Source organism: Ochotona princeps, chromosome 4 (genome assembly GCF_030435755.1).
Source record: "Ochotona princeps isolate mOchPri1 chromosome 4, mOchPri1.hap1, whole genome shotgun sequence".
NCBI lineage: Eukaryota > Metazoa > Chordata > Mammalia > Lagomorpha > Ochotonidae > Ochotona > Ochotona princeps.
Window position 1 is genome coordinate 5,831,364 of NC_080835.1, and position 18,961 is coordinate 5,850,324.

General features: G+C 58.4%; 2 protein-coding genes across 3 annotated transcripts; one reads left to right on the forward strand and one right to left on the reverse strand.

Annotated features, from left to right (window-relative positions):
- Positions 1–2,913: 2,913 nt before the first annotated feature.
- Positions 2,914–6,248, reverse strand: GPR137 (G protein-coupled receptor 137). Its single transcript, XM_004596722.3, has 8 exons — positions 5,635–6,248; positions 5,163–5,533; positions 5,016–5,065; positions 4,277–4,502; positions 4,013–4,162; positions 3,775–3,903; positions 3,559–3,677; positions 2,914–3,390 (listed from the first exon to the last, which is right to left on the reverse strand). Exons 2-8 carry the CDS (start codon positions 5,517–5,519, stop codon positions 3,231–3,233), a joined length of 1,191 nt encoding a protein of 396 aa, XP_004596779.1. The 5' UTR covers positions 5,520–5,533; positions 5,635–6,248; the 3' UTR covers positions 2,914–3,230.
- A 303-nt stretch (positions 6,249–6,551) lies between these two features.
- BAD (BCL2 associated agonist of cell death) lies at positions 6,552–18,335 on the forward strand. Of its 2 annotated transcripts, none has more exons than XM_058662862.1 (4): positions 6,552–7,075; positions 7,622–7,762; positions 17,463–17,653; positions 17,879–18,335. In XM_058662862.1, exons 2-4 carry the CDS (start codon positions 7,630–7,632, stop codon positions 18,002–18,004), a joined length of 450 nt encoding a protein of 149 aa, XP_058518845.1. In that variant the 5' UTR covers positions 6,552–7,075; positions 7,622–7,629; the 3' UTR covers positions 18,005–18,335. The 2 variants fall into 2 exon arrangements, with proteins under 2 accessions (XP_058518845.1, XP_058518844.1); XM_058662861.1 differs by having other exon boundaries at positions 6,931–7,079.
- Positions 18,336–18,961: the final 626 nt, after the last annotated feature.

Genomic DNA, 18,961 nt, shown 5'->3' on the forward strand with positions numbered 1-18,961 from the left:
CAGGGTCCAGCCTCCTAGGCTCGGCCGGGAACTCCAGCGTGGCGAGCGGCACGCCCCGGCCTGGGCAGCCCAAGGCTCCAGCCGGGCACCTCGTTCATCTCCCGGCATTTTCCAGGCCTCTCATCTGCCCGCCCCTTGGGGACAGCCTGGCCCTTGGGCTCAGCACTTACGAGAAAGCATCCCCCACCAAGGGGACCCTAGAGTGAGGGAGAGGAACTCGCCGAGGCCACCCGACTGGGAAGGGGAGACCAAGGGCTGTGGCATCTTGGTTCCCCGGGGAGCTAGCCCCAGCAATTCCAGCGGGAGCTGGTGCAGCATTCTCTCACCGCCTACACGGCTCCTCCCTGCTTCCCCCACTTCGCTGCTGCCTCTGGGCTCCCCTTACGGTCCTGGGGTGCTCGCCTGGTGTGCAGCTTAAGCCTGGGTCTTAAGGCTGACCAACCGCCTGCCACTGAACGCTCTGATTTCCAAATCTCCCTGAACCACTTCCAAAAGAAAAGATGCTCAGGGTGTATAACTAAATGTTCAAAACAGCTTGGTGGGCACCAGGATGTACCCTAAAATATTAGCTTTTTTTTTTCTTTTCCTTTTTAAAAGATGTATTTTTTTTTAAAGATTTTTATTATTATTGGAAAGCCGGATATACAGAGAGGAGGAGAGACAGAGAGGAAGATCTTCCATCCGATGTTTCACTCCCCAAGTGAGCCGCAACGGGCTGGTACGCGCCAATCCGATGCCAGGACCAGGAACCTCTTCCAGGTCTCCCACGCGGGTGCAGGGTCCCAATGCATTGGGCCGTCCTCTCCTGCTTTCCCAGGCCACAAGCAGGGAGCTGGATGGGAAGTGGAGCTGCCGGGATTAGAACCAGCGCCCATATGGGATCCCGGCGCGTTCAAGGCAAGGACTTTAGCCACTAGGCCACGCCGCCGGGCCCAAAAGATGTATTTATTTTTATTGGAAAGTCAGATAATACAGAAAAGAAAGGAAGATCTTCCATCCATTGATTCACTCCCCAAGTTGCAACAATGGCTGGAGCTGAGCCGATCTGAAGCTAGGAGCCAGGAGCTTCCTCCAGGTGTTCCACCTAAGTATAGGGTCCTAAGGCTTTGAGCCATCTTCTACTGCTTTTCCCTGGACAGAAAGTGGGGCCGCTGGGACATGAACCAGTGCCCATATGGCATCCCAGGGCATGCAAGGAAAGGACTTCAGCCATTAGGCTACTGCAAGGACCCTAGCTTTTTTCTTTTTAAGACTGATTTATTTTTATTGGAAAGTCAGATATATACAGAGAGGAGGAGAAACAGAGAAATATCTTCCATCCGATGATTCACTCCCCAAGTGATCACAATGGTCGGTGCTGCACCAATCAGAAGCCAGGAGCCCAGATCCTCTTCCGGGTCTCCCACATGGGTGCAGAGTTCCAAGGCTTTGGGCTGTCCTCGATTGCTTTCCCAGGTCACAAACAGGGAGCTGGATGGGAAGCAGGCTGTCGGGATTAGAACCGGCGACCATATGGGATCCTGGTGCATTCAAGGCGAGGATTTTAGGCACTAGGCCACCACGCTGGGCCCTAGCTTTTTTTTTTTTTAAAGATTTATTTTATTTTTATTACAAAGTCAGATATACTGAGAGGAGGAGAGATAGAGAGGAAGTGGAGCTGCCGGGATTAGAACCAGCGGCCATATGGGATCAAGGCGAGGGCCTTAGCCACTAGGTCACGCTGCCAAGCCCAAGCCCTAGCTTTTTTTTTTAAGTTCGTTTATTTGAAAGGCAATCACAGGGAGGGAGAGGCAGATCCCTCATCCCCCGGTTTGCTTCCCAGCCGGGCCTGGGCCAACCAGAGCCAGGAGCTTCTTTTGCGTCTCCCATGTGGATGCAAAGGCCCAAGGACTCGGGTATCTGTCACAGCGTTCCCAGGTACTTTAGCAGGCAGCTGGCTCCAAGATGGAGCCGATGTCATGGTGGTGGCTTAGCCTGCAACACCACAGCACTGACACCAGCAATCTTTGTTTCAACAAAAACTGTCTGTAGGGGAGGCATGTGACCCTGGTGGCTGGGATGTCCATATCTCCCCTCAGTGTGTCTGGGTTGGAGTCCTGTCCCAGCCCCTCCGCAGCTTCCCAGTGTGCACTCCCAGAGGCAGCAGAGGGGGGAAGGCTCAAGAAGCTGGGTCCCTGCCACCCCTGTGGGAGATGCAGGCCAGGTCCCCACTCCTGGCAAAGGCCTGGCTCTGCCACAACTGTCACAGGCCTCTGGCAAGGGGAGCCAGCGGCTGGGCGATGTCCCCGTGCCCCTCCACCTCTGAAATCAACAGATACTTTTCTTTTTCTACAGCAGCGCATCTTGCCTCAGAAAACTCTTGTTGGCACAGTGACAGGAGTAGACACAGACAACATTTTCAATCAATTCCTGAAAATAAGAATGTCTACTGCCTGGCTGATTCTGTGTCTCAGGTGCTCACTCGGATGGCCCTGAGGTGTCGGCTCAGGCCCAAGGAGCTCTGAGGAGCTGGGACGGTCAGGAGATGGAGCTTGACACCAGGTGTGCTAGCGCCACAGAAGGAACAGCCAGGGACTACACACTAGAAGTAGCCAGAGAAGCGGGGCGGGGGGGGGGGGGGCGGCTCCCCAAAACCATCAGTCGCAGTGACAGTGCCGTCCCCATCTCAACTTGGTCACCCTGCCAGTGTCTCCTCTGCAGGCCTTGGCACCTGCAGGACAGGCTGGGGGCAGTGGTGGGGAACCAGCCCAATGCCCAGGGTTAAGATGCACCATGTTCCTGGGGCCACAAGAGTGGGGGCTCATCTTGGGGGTTGGGGGAATGTGGTTCATGCCCAGCCCAGTAGCCCTGGTCTTGGCACACCAGGTCAAGGTGAGGTGAACCCAGAGATGGGAAGTGACACGGCCGGAGGTGGGGGAGGGGCACAGACACTTTATTGACTGGCAGGTACAGGACAGGTAGCTGGCTCCAGCTGGAAGCGGAGGTGGCGATCATGCCAGGGTGCTGTGGGCATCTGGCAGCCAGGGCTGTGTCCCCCATCTCAGGGGGATGACACAAGCTCACTACAAGGGGAACAGCAAGGAGCCAGCCAGAGGAGGTGGTGGCCACAGCCCCGAGTGGAGGGGATCCTGGGCAAGAAGCGGCAGGTAAATTTGGCACAGGGGCCTGGGGAGGGGGTTGAGGAGGCAGACAGGGTCTAGGTACTCGTGGGAGAGGGGGCAGGAGGCAGGTCACGTCTGGGGGGTAGAGTAGAGACTGTGGTGGTGGCCGCCCACTCCCGGCACCTGGGAGAAGAGCAGGGGAGTGGTCCTTGTCTGGCCGGCCCCGCACCAGCCCGGCTCACGCCCGATGGCACCATACCAGCTGCCGGAACCGAGGCTGCCTGACATGCTGCGGGCAGAGAAATGGGGTCAGTTCCAGGGCGGTGCCCAGGGCTGTGGTCACAGGAGAGGGGGGAGGGGAGGCCTCCAGCCACTCAGGCCAGACCATGGGGCAGGGCTCTCGGTCCCTGAGGAAGCTGAGCACAGGTACCGGGGGAAGGGGTGCTGGGGCTCCTGCCTGGTGCTCTCGCCCTGGCTGTGTTCCCAGGAGCAGCCTTCGTCCTCACAGTGCCCCGCACGGTCGAAGAAGTAGGAACGCGAGCCAAAGCCCTGGCCATTGAGAAGGCGGCTGGTACTCTGGGGAAAAGGAACCCCCAGTGAGGCCTCCTCCTTTGCCAGTCCAGGGTCCCCCCACTTAGCATCCAGCCCCAGGCAGGGGAAGGGGATGCCTCACCAGGTCCTGTGGGGGCCGGTGCACCCGGAAGAAGCCCACCAGGAGGGTGGTAGGCAGCAGCTCCCACACGAAGAGGATGAGGCCGAATACCAGGTAGCCTTTGTTCCCCAGGTCATTGACCAGGTCCGCCTGTGGGGGAGGCAGGTGGTCAGGCTAGTCTGCAGTGGTGTCCCAAGAAGGGGCAATGGTGGAGAGGTAGGGGGAGGGGGCAGGGGGCAGAGGGCAGGCACCCACCCACCTGGTCAGATACGTTGTACCAGTCATAATCAAAGGCGTCAAGCCGGCTGCGGGGTGCCAGGGCCAGGGCTGCCAGGTTGTAGCAGGCCCGGCTGGCATACAGCAGGACCATGGCCCCGCCCATGGCAGCTGCCTGGCACACGCTGGTCCCCTGGCAGAGAGGGCAGAGGACCTTCAGAGGGAGGCTTCCTCTGCCACTGCCCAGAGACCCCGAAGGTCACGCGTGGGCATCAAGCAGCTGGACAGTGGGGGGGGCATGCCCTACCTTGGCCTCCAGGTAGATGCTGGTGGACGGGGCCCGCCGGGCCACGAGGCAGAGGCAGGCGGCGAGGGACAGGGCGCAGATGACAAAGAGCGAGTCGCTCACCAGCACGCGGACCAGCAGCAGTGCCCAGGGCTGCGTCCGGCGCCGGCGGGACAGCACCGCACACAGCACGTTCACCAGCAGGAACACCAGTGACGCCCCGACGAAGGCCCCACGGACAGCCAGCCTGCGGCACATGGCGCATGCTGTCATCCCCAAGCCGTGCCCGTCACAGTTCAGGTAACTCCCTCCTCCCATTTGACAGATGGAGAAACTGAGGTTCCCCAAGGGCTCGAAAAGGTGACTGGCAGCTGCCAAGTCACCAGACCCCCACGTCACAGGGGAGGCAGCTCTGCCTCTGGGCAGCTCCATGACCTTGAGCGCCTGGCCTGACCTGGCTGGGCCTCAGATCCCTCATCTCGGCCGAGATGGACAACACCACCCTCCCAGGGCAGGTATGTAAACAGGGACATCCGTGCGCACTCTTTGGGACCCATCAGACACCATGCAAGTGACAGGGCTGTCACTTGCTGCCCAAGGTCACCCGGAAGTGTTTCCATGGGCAGGAGCTTGCAGAGCCTTCTCCATTCCAGAGTGGACCTGCGGCACCCCAAAAGGTGCATTTCGGAACCTTCCCCAAGGTCCCTGCAGCAAGCTGCCCCCCACCCCCTACCCCGTCCCCATCCCCCTTGGTACCCACAAGCCCCTGCTCATCTCCGGCCGCCGTTTCGCCTTGGCCTTGAACACGACCTGGGGAGCAGAGATGCGAGTCACTCCTCTGGGGTGGGGATGGGGAGGACCCTTGAGGGCTTCCCAGCCATCCCCCAACCCCGGCCCCCACGGTTACCTGGGCAAAGTAGAGATTCATGAGGGTTAAGGTGAAGAACTGCAGACACACAGGGCAGCAGTAGAGGAGCCAGAAAGGCAGCGGGCCCAGCCGGTTGGCCCGGGGGGTATCTCGGAAGTAGAAGGAGAAGAGGGTGGTACGCAGGGCGGCCCAGAGCAGGCAAAGCGCCAGGAACACCGTCTGGTAGCTGAGCCGCTTGTGCCCGTAGAGCAGCACCAGCCACAGCTGGGCATACACGGAGAAGAAGAGCAAGGCGTACAGGGTGGTGTAGGCGGCCGTCAGTCCCAGGGTCACGGCCGGGGGCAGCGCGGGCACCAGGCCGGCGGCCGGCACCAGGCCAGACAGGTTGCTCTCCATGACAGCCGGCGGGCCTGCATGCGCGAGCAGAGTTGGGGGGCGGGGAGATAAATGCAGAGGACCGCAGGTGCAGAGTTGGGGAGCTGGAGTGTGGAGACCCGTGGCAGGCCCTTACCCCTCAAGGAGAGAGATTCTGGCCCTTGAGGGGCTGGGCGGCCTGGGCCGGGGGTCTCTCACTCCCACTCTCTCTCCTCTAGGGCAGACAGGATGGTGGGAGAATGCGCTCTCCCCCGGCAGGCCCCGGAGCCAGGGCTGCCAAGCACGGGGAAGCTGGCCTCGGGTCGCTCCAGCCGTTCTGGGAGGCGCGGGGAGAGCCGACCAAGGCCCATCGGCTCAGGGCAGAGGTGGGGGCGCCGCGAAGGCCCCGCTCTCCGGTCCCCAAGCTGAGGGGGGAGGGGCGCTCTCCCCCTATAATTCTCCGGCAGCGTCCTCGGGATTCCGGACGCCGCCCCCCTCTCTCGGCGGGCGCTCTCCAGCAGAGGGAGGCGGGAAGCGGCGGATGCCAAGGTCCTCGGGCCGCGGCGCTGGTCGCCGGGACCCCCAGCCTCGGGCTCCCCGGCTCTCCCGCTGCTCCGCCCCCTCCTGCGCCTGCGCGGGCGCCGTTCGCTACGCCAACTGCGCAGGAGCTGGCCCCTGCTCTGCAGCCCCGCGCCGCGCCCGGCGTAGAATCATTCGAGAATTGGCGCGAGGTGCGCCGCCGGCGGGCTCCCCCGGCTACCAGAAGCAGCGGGCGTCCGAGAAGGGGAGAGAGGTCGCCCGGGGCGGAGGGACTCTGTCCCCCCGCCACCAGCTCTTGTGTGTCTGAAGAAAGGCCCACCGCGAGTTCCCACGCTTCTCTTCCCTCATCCCCAAATCGGGGTGACGCCGGCAACGACTTCCCCGTCACACAGCTTCTGAGAGAAACTTCCGCCCATAGCCAAGATGGCTTCCGAGCCCCGCCTCCCGCCCCCCAACCCCGGCACCCTTAACCTGCAGGGCCCCAAAGCTCCCCCACAGGCGGTCCGCCTCCACACCCCGCGCCCTGGGCCGGGCGGTTCCCGCTCACCTGGTCGGACGCCTGCGCGCCGCCTGCCAGACGCACAGCCCTGTGGAGCCTGCGGTCCGTCCTCACAGGGGCCCCTGTCCCTTCTCCCGTGTCTGGCCACTCATCTTGCTAGGGAGGAGGTGCCCTGTCTTATCTCGAGTGATCCCGAGATGGCGCGAGGCGGTGTCCCTTAGGCGGGACGCCCGAGGCTTCCACGCAGGAGAGAAGACGTTGGAGGAGGAGGAGAGAGCGGGACTTCCCGCCCGGGTCACCCAGTCCAGGCGGAACAGTAGCAGCCGTAACAATAATTGCATCCGACCGCTGAGCTTCAATTACGGCTTCACCGAATCCTTTCACCTACAGTCATCACCACTGTTTACAAAGTGTGTACTTGGCTCCTGGGGGCAGGTGTCTGGCCATCCCCACTTCACAGTGGGGGAAACCAGGGCCCCTGAGTGGCCTGAAGCGGGCTTCCAGATTCCACATGGGGACCCCGGAGACGCCTTCCCCTGCTCCCAAACACACCCAAGGCGTGAGTAAGTCAAGAGCTGGGTATCTCGGAGGTTGGGGAGGAGGAGGAAGAGGAGGAGGAAGGCAGTGGCCGGCCGAGGCAGGTCGGGCAGCGGAGGTGGGCCCGGGTGGAGGCGGCTCCGCCTCCAGGACCAACCCGGCTTTCATTTCGAGAGCTGATTGGACCGGGCCGGTGACAGTTCCCGTTGCCCGAGCAACTAAGGCAGGGCGCCCTGGCTGCTACGGGGAGGCCGGCGGGGACGGGGTCAGGGGCCTGGATCAGGCTTGGGGTGAGGCCTGTGTGCCTGTCCCCAACGGCGGCAGCGGCGGCTTGGGTCGGGCTGGGGCCTGGGTAAGAGCCTGGGGATACCCCCACAGCACCCCGACTCTCCCCAGGGGAGATTGAAAGTCCCTGGGCCTCCTTGCCAGGGCCAGGAGACCCAACAGGCCTGAAGAGGGTGGGGATGGGGTGCTAGGGTGGAAGAGGAGACCAGGGAGAACGTGTCACGGGTGGCCACCGTTTGCCCCTCCCCCCATGTCCTGATTCCCTCCTGTCTTGCTCCTACAGCCCAGAGCATGTTCCAGATCCCAGAGTTTGAGGCAAATGAGCAGGAAGACTCAAGCTTTGCGGAGAGGGAGCAGCCCCCAGGCTCCCAAAGGGATGCCAGCTGCCAGCAGGAGCGGCCCGCCAGCAGCCGCCACCATGGAGGTAAGTTCTGCCCCCGCCACCAACTGGCAGGGCGCCTGAATCCCTTCTGCCTGAGGGCAGCTTCCAGCACCCTGACCGCATGCAGAGTGGGCAGGTGCCAGACCTCTTGTGGGCCTCATTACCCTCTGCCGTAGGACAGACCCCTGGGTGATCCTCCATGGTAGGATTGTCAGGTGGACAAGCAGGTGTGGACAGGAAGCACTTTGGTTTCAGATGTGATGTACAGTAAATACTCAGAAAAAAAAAAAAGAGGGCAGTTGTTATGGTGATGGGATGGGGACAGCCAATCAGTGGGTTGGACAGTGAGGCAGAAACAGGAAGAGACTCGTCTAAGTTCACACTTGCCTGGAATTTCCTCTGGGCTGTTTGCTTTCTTGTCATCAGCTGGCATCGGCTTCCCAGCTCCCTTCCCCAGGTCCACAGGTGTGTGTCTTCCCTGCCTGTGTGGCTCACACGCCTGGTGAGGCTCTACCATCCTGGCTTAGGCAGGTGGCTCAAGGGGGCAGGCAGCTGGTGCTCACACACAGGCAGCAGGCCCGAGTGGGTGGGTGGATGGCCAAGGACCACGACTCAGGAGGTTCCCAGCACAGGCCTGGCACCTGGAGGAAGCACCCGGAGATTTACAAACAGTGGGCAACCCGGGTCACTCACTACTCCCTCCCTGTTTTCAGCTGCTGCCCTTCCCCTAGCTGTCTCTCTCCCTTTCTTTCACACTTTCTCTAACACCCAGATGGTGTACTTGCCAAGCAACTGCTCATAGAGACACCTGTTCTCTACCCCTACCTGGCTGGCGCTTCCCGGCTCCTGCCTTCTGCAGCCTTCATTGCCTCCCCAAGCCCCACCCTACCCCCCTCTGGCGCATCGTGGTCTCCATGGGCTGTCCATAAACAAATGTAAAATAAATTAACTCGGGGGTTTATTTGGAAAGTAGAATTCGGGATGCTGCTGCAGGCCTAGCAGTAAGAGAGGTGGGACAGACATCAAAGATGGTGATCCCCAGGAATGTGGCCTGAGCTGCCCTCAATAGAGATTTATGCGGAGGTCAGGGGAAGAACGGGAGCCAGGGTTTGGGCCAGGTCCAGCCACTGGGAGGCCTCCAGGTGGGATGTCCAGAGGGAGCTGGTGCCCGCACAGCCCTGTTGGTGTCCTGAGGCCAGCAATAGGATGGGCTGCAGAGCATGGAGAGTGAGCCCCTGCACCAATGGAGGGGGAGATGGGAAAATGCCTGCAGGAGGACCCCACCCACTGGCGGTGGGGAGGAAGCCACAAGGGTCTGTCCTCTGTCCATTCTCCTCTGGTGTCTCCTGGAAAAAAGACCCACAGGTGCCAAGGAGGAGGCCCTGCACCTCTGCCCCCTCAGGGTAGAAGGAAGGAGGCCCAGTTGGGTTCCCCATGGCTGCACCCTCTGTCAGCCAGGAGAGGTGGCTCTCGGTCCTCAGCTGCACACCTTTAAAATGGGAGCAAGCTGGCCCCACTACACAGGGCTTGTGGTTAACAGCAAAAGTGCTGGAAGCCGTGTGGGTGCAGAGGCAGGACCAGGTGCGTGTCTGCGGGTCACACAGTCACTCCAGTCACGGTGGTAGTCATTGCTGTGAGCACGCCTGGGTGCTCAGCTCCCCCCAGAGCTGCTGTTGGCTGGGGAGAGGGGGTTGAGGTTAGGACACCATATGTTCCTGTGGTAAGCAAAGCTGAGGTTAGAATCTGACTGCAAGGGCCTGCCCAGCATAATGGCTCAGTAGCTAAATCCTTGCCTTGCAAGTGCCAGGATCCCATATGAGTACCAGTTCATGTCCCAGCTACTTCATTTCCCATCTAGCTCCCTGCATGTGGCTTGAGAAAGCAATCAAGGATGGCCCAAAGCCTTGGGACTCCATCTGCATGGGAGACCTGGAAGAAACTCCTGGCTTCTGCCCTCAGATTGACTCAGTTCTGGCCATTGTGGCCACTTGGGGAGTGAACTAGCAGATGCATGATCTTTCTGTCTTTTCTTCTCTCTATAAATCTTATCTGCCTTTCCAATAAAATTTTAAATAAATTTTAAAGAGAAAAAAACTTAAAATAGAATCTGACTGCAAGGGCCTTGGAAGGCCACACTGAAGGATCTGGGTTTCTTCTTTTTTTTAAGATGTATTTCATTTTTATTTGAAAGTCAGAGTTACACAGAGAGAGGATGTTTCATCTGTTGGTTCACTCCCCAATGACTGCACTGGCTGGAGCCAAGCGTATCCAAAGCCAGGAGCTTCCAGGTCTCCCACGTGGTACAGGGTCCCATAGAACTGAACCCTATTCCTCTGCTTTCCCAGGCATAAGCAGAGAGCTGAATTGAGAGTACAGTAGCCGGGACTTGAACTGGTGGCCATATGGGACGCTGGCACCAAGGGAGGAGGCTTAGTCCACTCCTGCATGGCGCAGGCCCTGGGATCTAGGATTTTTTTTTTTTGTTAGATTTATTTATTTTATTGGAAAGGCAGATGTACAGAGAGGAGGAGAGACAAAGAAGATCTTCCGTCCGATGAGTCACTCCCCAAGTGACTGCAGCAGCCGGTGCTGCGCCAGTCTGAAGCCGGGAACCAGGAAACTTCTTTCTGGGTCTCCCGTGTGGGTGCAGGGTCCCAAGGCTTTGGGCCGTCCTCTCCTGCTTTCCCAGGCCACAAGCAGGGAGCTGGATGGGAAGTGGAGCTGCTGGGATAAGAACCAGCGCCCATATGGGATCCCGGGGCGTTCAAGGCGAGGACCTTAACCATTACGCTATCGCGCTGGACCCAGGATCTAGAATTTATTCTAATGAAGTTCAGCATTAGGGAGCCATTGAAGGTTTAAGTGAAAGGACAGACGTGGTTGGGCTTCAAGGCAGGGGGATGTGCCTTCCTTCCATGGCCATGGCTTCCATCCCTCTCTGCTTGTGTATAGCTCGTGAGCTGAGAGTGGTTTTTCCACATTTTTAATGGTTGGCCAAAAAAAATCTGAAGAAAGGTATTTTGTCACACATGAAAATGACATGCCATTCAAATTTCAGTGTCCCTGAGGTGTTTGTGGCATCCAGCAAGGTGCATTCATTTACATATTTCTGTGGGGCTTTCTGTAAAGCTGTGACCACACATCTGAACAACTCGTCACAGACACCAGGTGGTCCACAAAAGCAAAAACAGGACCAGCACACATGGCGGTGGTCGCATTGTTGCTTGGGACAACGTGTCCTACCCCAGGGCCCCTGCTTGGAGCCCCAGCTGCCCCACCCTGCATCCAGCCTCCTGCTCACATGCCCATGGGGAAGCAGAGGGTGATCGCTGGGGTACCCCTTGCTGGGTTCCTCCCTCTGCTTCCGCTCCAGCTGTCTGCTGCTGTGCACCCAGTGACATTTCCAGGTCTTGGGTGCCTGCTACCATGGGAGGCCTGGCTGGTGCGCTGGGCTCCTGGTTTCTGTCAGGCCCGGTCCTGGATGTTGTAGGCATTTAGGGAATAAACCAACTGATGGAAGAGATCTCCCTTCATGTCTCTGCCTTGCAAATAAAATGAAAATGAATATTTTAAAAAAAGAAATAAAAACTGAGGACCTGGCATGGTGGTTCTATTGACTAATCCAACCCCTTGCAAGTGCCGGGATCCTATGTGGGCACCAGTTCGTGTCCCTGGTGATCCAGTCCCATTCACCTCCCAGCTTATGGCGTCAGAAGGCAGAGGAGGATGGCCCAAGTCCTTGGGACCTTGCACTACATAAGAGACCCTGCAAAAGCTCTTGGCTCCTGGCTTTGGCTTGGGCCAGCTCTGGCAATTGTGGGCACCTGGGGGGTGACAAGCAGATTGAAGGTCTCTCTCTCTCTCTGTTCTTTATAATTCTGCCTTTCCAAGAACATTTTAAAATAAAACTTAGAAATTTCCAGTAATCCCCCCAATCCCAAGGGTGTTGCTCTGTGGGTGCCTTGATCCGGGGTTAGCATCAAACTCCGTGTGATACTCTGTCCTGCATAAGCTTGTCTGTGTTAAAGTTTAATTTTAGGACCGATGCTGTGGTGTAGCATACTAAGTCTCAGAATGCGTCACTGGCATTACATATGGATCCCACTTTGCATCCCCACTGCTCCACTCCTGAGCCAATTCCCTGCTAACAGTTGGGAAAGCACTGGAGAATGGCCCAAGTGCCTGGGCCCCTGCACTCACATGGAAGACTCGAGAAGCTGCTGGCTTGGCATGGCCCTAGCCATTTGGGGAGTGATTCTGTAACTCTGCCATTCCAGTGCAAATAACTAAGTAAATCTCTTTTAAAAAGTTTAATTATAAATGAGGCATAGTAGGAGATTGATGGGCCCAGCACACTGACTCAGTGGCTAAATCTTCCCCTTGCATGTGCCACTTCCCATCTAGCTCCCTGCTTGTGTCCTAGGAAAGCAGCAGAGGGTGGCCCAAAGTCTTGGGACCCTGTACCCATGTGGGAGACCTGGAAGAGCTTCCTGGCTCCTGGCTTCGGATTGGTGCAGCACCGGTCATTTGAGGTCACTTGGGGAGTGAATCATCGGATTGAAGATCTTCCTCTCAATCTCTCCTCTTCTCTGTATATCTGGCTTTGCAATAAAAATAATAAATAAGTCTTTAAAAAAAGACTTAAAAATTGTTTCTGAACCTTTCTTATTTAAAAAGATTAAAAATAAATAAATCTTTTTTTAAAAAAAGGGCCTGATGCAATGGCCTAGCACCTAAAGTCCTCACCTTGAATGCGCTGGGATCCCATATGGGCCCTGATTCTAATCCCGGCTGCTCCACTTCCCGTCCAGCTCCCTGCTTGTGACCTGGGTGATAGTGGGCTACACATCCAAGGGAGACCCCTAACCCAGCCCAGCCTATAAAAGCTTGGCCAATGCAAAGCACCCGGGACTTCACTGGGTTATTGGTATTATTATTATTTTAAACATTGTTATTATTTAAAATAATAATTATTATTATTCCTACTGCCCAGCACAATAGCCTAGTGGCTAGATCCTTACCTTGCATGCGCCAGCATCCCATATGGATGCCGGTTCGAGTCCTGGCTGCTCCACTTCCCATCCAGCTCCAGAGGATGGCCCCAAGCCTTGGGACCCTTCACCTGTGTGGAAGATCCGGAGGAACCTCCTGGCTTTGAGCTCAGCTTCAGTCATTGCAACCACTTGGGGAGTGAATAAATGGACAGATCTTTCTCTCTGTCTCTCCTCCTCTGTATATCTGACTTTCCAATAAAAAGAAATATAGCTTTGTTAAAAAAAAAAAAAAGAAAAAGAAAAAGAAAAGAAAAGAAAGAAACAGCCAGGAGCCAGAAGCTTCATCTAGGTCTTCCAGGTAGGTGGCAGCAGCCCCAGTACCTGGGCCGTCCTCTGCTGCCTGCCTGGGTGCATTATCATGGAGCCAGACCAGAAGCAGAGTAGCTGGGATTCAGACCGGCACTCTGGGGTAAGATGTGGCATTGCAGGCAGCAGCTTAACGCACTGTGCCACAGTACCAGCATCTCAACTGCTAGTCCAAACGCCACCCACCCCTCCCTCCCGGCAACCGCTGTTTGAATTCAGTTTGTAAGGCCACTCCTAGACCAGGAGTAGGGTGGAGGAATTTGATTCCCATCCTGTTCCCCGGAAGTACAGCCTGAAAGACAAAGCTGGGGCCTGAGCACCCTGGTCCTGCCCACTCATTGGTAGGCAGCTACTCTGGGAGAGGAGGCACCACCTGTGGCCCGCCCACCCCACCCCTCCCTCCTGGAGCTGACAGCTCCCAAGGGCTTTTGTTGTTGTTGCTATTAATCAGATGTATTTTATTTATTTTTTAAGTGTATAAATTTTATTTTTGATAATTTTTACATATTTCGCTAGGGTGTGAAAGGTTAAGGGCTAGAGAAAAGTAGGTGAGACCATTGTTTCCACATTCTCTTTTCTCCTTCCAGTATCTGGGGAGAGAGGAGAGATAAGGGGAGAAGCCACACTCAGCCTCCCACCCATCCCAGGTCCCCGATGTGGGGCATGCTCCAAGGGCTCAGCTCAAGTGGTTTTGATAATTCAACAGTTCTGAATTGCTGCCAATCTTGCAACTCCAGTTGCAATGAAATCTCCAGACCCCACTGGCCGACATAGTCCACCTTAAAGTCTTTGCCCACGTATTCACTGCCAGCTCTTTGCTGGGGTAGTTGAACAATTTGTTCTATCCTCCATCTTTTGTTGTGGTACCAGGTGCCCTCTGCAGGCTCCAGTGTACTGCCATATCCTCCATGTGCAGCTAGATACGCTGTCCACTGCTCATCTAAGCCACCGAGGAGGCCCAGCTCTGACACATGCACTGCTCAGTCAGACCATGGAACCTGCAATTCTCTTCATGGTTGGGGTTCTGAGTAAAGCGATTCAGTTGGGGGGATTCCCAGAGAAACTTCATCTGAGGTGATCCCAGACCTGACCCTTGTGTGTGCATGCCAATACAGGGCCCAGCACAGTCCGTCACCCAAATGAGCCTACGCACACACTGTTAATTCCAATTGCTGGATCAGCTGTCTCCAGCCCTGTCTTCTATGCAAACCAATGGGTGTTGCAGCCCAGCCCGATCCTGCCCACTGCACACTCAGCCCCCGTGCAAACCAGTGGGAGCTGAAGCTTAGCCTGAGCAACCAACAATAACCCCTACCAGGCCCGCCTCCTGCCCTGGTTAAACGTGCTTGCCAGTATGTAGAGCAGACTGGTCCAGTCTGCCCCACATCCTATTCAGCTCTCATACATGTCAATGGGCATTGAAGCCTAGTTCAACCCAACCAGTCCCACTATCCAGCCCACACGTGTGCTGGCAAGTGCTACTCTCTGTCTAGCCATGCCTGTCCCAGTCCTGGTTCTCATGCCCACCAATGGGACTGGCAACCCAAGAGGGAGGTGCCCACTGTTTCCCTACTGGGCCCACTCCCACTCCTGGATCTTGCACTCTTCAAGTGGTACTGCAGTCTGGGGCCTTAACGCCCTGGCCCTGCCCACTCACTAGTGGGCAACCACTCTCTGGGAGGGGAAGAGCCACCTGTGCCCTGCCTATCCTTCCCTCCTGCAGCTGACAGCTCCCAAGGGCTTTGTTTTTGTTTTTTGAAATATTTATTTTATTTGGGTCCGGCGTGATAGTGTAGTGGCTAAAGTCCTCGCCTTGCATGCGCCAAGATCCCATATGGGCACCAGTTCTAATCCCAGTGGCCCTGTTTCCCATCTGGCTCCCTGCTTGTGACCTGGGAAAGCAGCAGAGGATGTCCCAAAGCCTTGGGACCCTGCACCCGCATGGGAGACCCTGAAGAGCTCCTGGCTCCTGGCTTCGGATTGGCGCAGCTCCAGCCGTTGCAACGGCTTGGGGAGTGAATCATTGGACAGAAAATCTTCCTCTCTATCTCTCTTCCTCTGTATATCTGAGTTTCCAATAAAAAATAAATCTTTAAAAAAGATTAATTTTATTTAAAAAGCAGCATTACAGAGAGAAGAGACACCAGAGAGAAATCTACTGGTTCACTCCCCAGGTGGTCATAATGGCCAAAGCTGGGCCAGTCTGAAGCCAGGAGCCAGGAACTTCCTCCAGGTCTCCCATGTGGGTGCGGGGTCCCCAGCACCTGAGCCACCTTCCATTGCAGATTTTCCAGGCACATTGACAGGGAGCTGGACAGGAAGTGACACAGCCCAGACTTGAACTGGTGCCCATAAGGGAAGCTTAGCCACAGCGCCAGTCCCAGAACATTAGAGGTTTTTTTTTTCAATGTATCCATTTTTCATCCTATTTGAAAGTTAGAGCTCTTTCTTTCACGCACTTTTTTTTTTTTAAAGGTTTTATTATTATTGGAAAGCCGGATATACAGAGAGGAGGAGAGACAGAGAGGAAGATCTTCCATCCGATGTTTCACTCCCCAAGTGAGCCGCAACGGGCCGGTGCACGCCGATCCGAAGCCGGGAACCTGGAACCTCTTCCAGGTCTCCCACGCGGGTGCAGTGTCCCAAAGCCTTGGGCCGTGAACCTCTTCCAGGTCTCCCACGCGGGTGCAGGGTCCCAAAGCCTTGGGCCGTGAACCTCTTCCAGGTCTCCCACGCGGGTGCAGTGTCCCAAAGCCTTGGGCCGTGAACCTCTTCCAGGTCTCCCACGCGGGTGCAGGGTCCCAAAGCCTTGGGCCGTGAACCTCTTCCAGGTCTCCCACGCAGGTGCAGGGTCCCAATGCATTGGGCCGTCCTCTCCTGCTTTCCCAGGCCACAAGCAGGGAGCTGGATGGGAAGTGGAGCTGCTGGGATTAGAACCGGTGCCCATATGGGATCCCGGAGCATTCAAGGCGAGGGCTTTAACCACTAGGTCATGCCACCAGGCCCAGAAAGCAAGTTCTTCTACCCACTGGGTCACTGCCCAGTGCCTACAGCAGCCAAGGCTGGGCCGGACTGAAGCCAGAAAACCTAGAACTTCACCTGGGTTTCCCACGCGGGTGGCAGGGACCCCAGGACTTGAGCTCCCAGGGTGGTAGTCAGCAGGAAGCTGAATGGAAGCCCCCGGAGGTGACTTAACCACTGCTGGCAACACCTGCTGGGTTTCCACTTGGCCTCACTGGGCAGGCCTCGGCTCAGCAGGTGCCTTCCTAGCCCCGGTTTTCCCATCAGTAACTGGGTAGGGGGGCATGGACCAGGGTGAACATGGCCCACAGCCTCTGAGCGTCATCCTGCTCCGTGGGTGAGTTCCCCAGGCTCAGTGCTTGGCCATTTCTGTCATGAGCCGCGTGGTTGAGATTCTGAAGGCCCCACGGCTGAGCTGCAGGGCTGTAACTTGCAGGCACTGTGTTGTTTACCTCCTTGGCCAAACCCGCCCTGCCTTCCTCAGACACACCTGCCCGCAGGTGCTGAGTCAGCTGCCCCGCCTGCTGCCCTGCTCTGTCCCTGCCGAGTGTCTGTTACTGTTTGTTTTCTCTGCTTTTCGGAAATAGTTCTGTGTGTTTTCACGTCTGGGTGTAGAGGGATGCCAAGTGCAGGGGGGTGAGGGCGGGCATCTCACACAGATTTCGTGGCTTCATTTGCTGCGACCTTTGCACGTGCCCGCTTAGCGCTCAGGAGCGGCCTGGAGCTCAGGAGCGCATGCACCTGGAGGCCCGGAGGGTGAGCGGGAGAGAACGAGGAAATGCCCCAGCCAGGTGGGCCAGCAGCTCGCAGCCCCCGCCCCAGTTGGGGCCACGCAGACGCCCAAGGACGCCCTGCAGGGCGGGGTCAGTGCACGGGCTGCCCTGTGAGCCCGCCGTGGACTGGGGTACTCCTGGACGGCGGGGGCAGAGCCTTCTCAGGGTCTTGCACGAATAACTGCCACCTCTGTTTATTTTTTTTTTTAATTGTACCTGAAGAAGAGAGACAGGGAGGGAAAGATTTGCATCACTTGAGTCACTCCCCAAGTGGCAGCAACAGCCACAGCTGGGCCAGGACAAAGCCAGGAGCCTCCTCCGGGTCTCCCAGGCGGGTGCAGGGTCCCCAGGCCTTGGGCCGACCTCGACTGCTTCCCCAGGGCACAGGCAGCGAGCTGGACGGGAAGCGGGGCTCCCGGGACACGAACCGGCGCCCTCACCGCTGGCTTCTGCCCTGTCGCGCAGTGGAAAGCCACTGCCCACCCTGCACGGGCGCCGAGAGGGACGCGTGAGCCCGGGGGCGCCCCTGGCCGCTCGCTGCCCGGGCCTGGCCACGAACGGACACCCCCACGGAGCCCCTCTCCGCAGGCGCCGCAGCCGCCGAGACCCGCAGTCGCCACAGCTCGTTCCCCGCGCAGGCGGACGAGGACGACAGCGCCGAGGAGGAGCCCAGCCCGTTCCGGGGCCGCTCGCGCTCGGCGCCCCCCAACCTGTGGGCCGCGCAGCGCTACGGCCGCGAGCTGCGGCGCATGAGCGACGAGTTCGACGGCTCCGTGCAGGTGAGCGGCGCGCGCCCGCCCGGAGCGACCCGCGGCTCCGGTCCCTTCCGGCGGCTCCCCGCCCCGGAGCACGCCGGGAGCTGTAGTCCGCGCCAGCGCCCCGGTCCCCGAGGCGCAAGGCATCTTGGGAGCTCTTAATAGTGGGATTCCGGAAGTGAGAGGGCCCCGACAGCAGACGCCAGGGAAAAGCAACTCGCTGATCTCTTCTCCCTCTCCGCCCCGAAGGGACTTCCTCGCCCGAAGAGCGCGGGCACGGCCATGCAGATGCGGGAAAGCTCCAGTTGGACGCGCGTCATCCAATCCTGGTGGGATCGGAATCGGGGCAAAGGGAGTTCCGCCCCTTCGCAGTGACCTTCGCCCCCGCCCCCGGGGCTGGTGGCGGCCATGTTGCGTGTGGGCGGAAGTCTGGTGTCGCTTTGCCTGGCCGCGGAACGAGGCTGTGTCCGGTCCCTTCCGTGAGGAGGCGGGCCGACCCCAGGCCCCGATTCCCTTCCGGGGCAGGCGAGAGCTGCACGAAGTTCGGCGCTTTGGGAAGTTTTTAAGTTTTTCCGCCCGAAGCCTCCGGAAGTGGCGCCCGGGATCAGCCGGGGTCAACGGTGACTTCTCCAGGACGCTGTGCCCTTCCGGGTGGCCGCGGCCGGCGCCCATGACCACAGGTGCTAATAAAGTCAGCGTCTGGGCCGCCCGGATTCCAGTGTCCGTCATTGGGGGTCCCGAGGCCCAGGGCGGTTCCCGTGCGGGACGTGCTGGGGCCAGGGCAGCCACCAGCCGGATCTGTGATGGCCAGCGGGGCGGTCACGGTGCCCGGGTGGGCCGTCCTGGCCAGCGGGACCGCAGCCACATTTCGGGAAGGGTTTCCTGGCGCCTCCCTCCAGGACGGGGGTCCGCAGAAGAGAGGGTTGACCCTGTGTTTCTCCCCCCCGCCAGGGCCGAGGGGAGCGCCCAGGCGGCCTGGCAGAGCAGTGAGGGATGCCTGGACATAGGACGGAGACCCGGGATGACCCCTGCCCGAGTCCCTGGCCTCCGCACTGCACGTTTGGAGGGTGGGGGCAGCAGGGAGGCACAATGAAGCACAACAAACACTGGATCGGGGAGATAAGGCCTTGCGGGGAGGAGGAAGCCGGGAGGGCCTTGAGGAGCTGCCAGCACTCCCACCTCCGCCATAGGTCCTCTTGACTGAGCTGCTGCCGCCCAGGCTTGTGCCCAGGCTTGTGCCTCGGCGGCTCATCTGTAAGACAGACACAAGGTCTCCCTAACGGGGTGAGGGGGGCTGCCAGGCCAGCCCCGCAATCCAGCTACTGGCCCAGT

Coding starts and splice junctions, on each gene's coding strand:
- BAD (XM_058662861.1), top strand. CDS start 7,028: ATGGGGACCCCGGAGACGCCTTCCCCTGCTCCCAAACACACCCAAGGC. Junction 7,080..7,621: donor CAAACACACCCAAGGCGTGA/GTAAGTCAAGAG, acceptor TTGCTCCTACAG/CCCAGAGCATGTTCCAGATC. Junction 17,654..17,878: donor AGTTCGACGGCTCCGTGCAG/GTGAGCGGCGCG, acceptor TCCGCCCCGAAG/GGACTTCCTCGCCCGAAGAG.
- GPR137 (XM_004596722.3), bottom strand. CDS start 5,519: ATGGAGAGCAACCTGTCTGGCCTGGTGCCGGCCGCCGGCCTGGTGCCC. Junction 4,503..5,015: donor CCGGAGATGAGCAGGGGCTT/GTGGGTACCAAG, acceptor CATGTGCCGCAG/GCTGGCTGTCCGTGGGGCCT. Junction 3,904..4,012: donor GGTACAACGTATCTGACCAG/GTGGGTGGGTGC, acceptor CCTCCCCCACAG/GCGGACCTGGTCAATGACCT.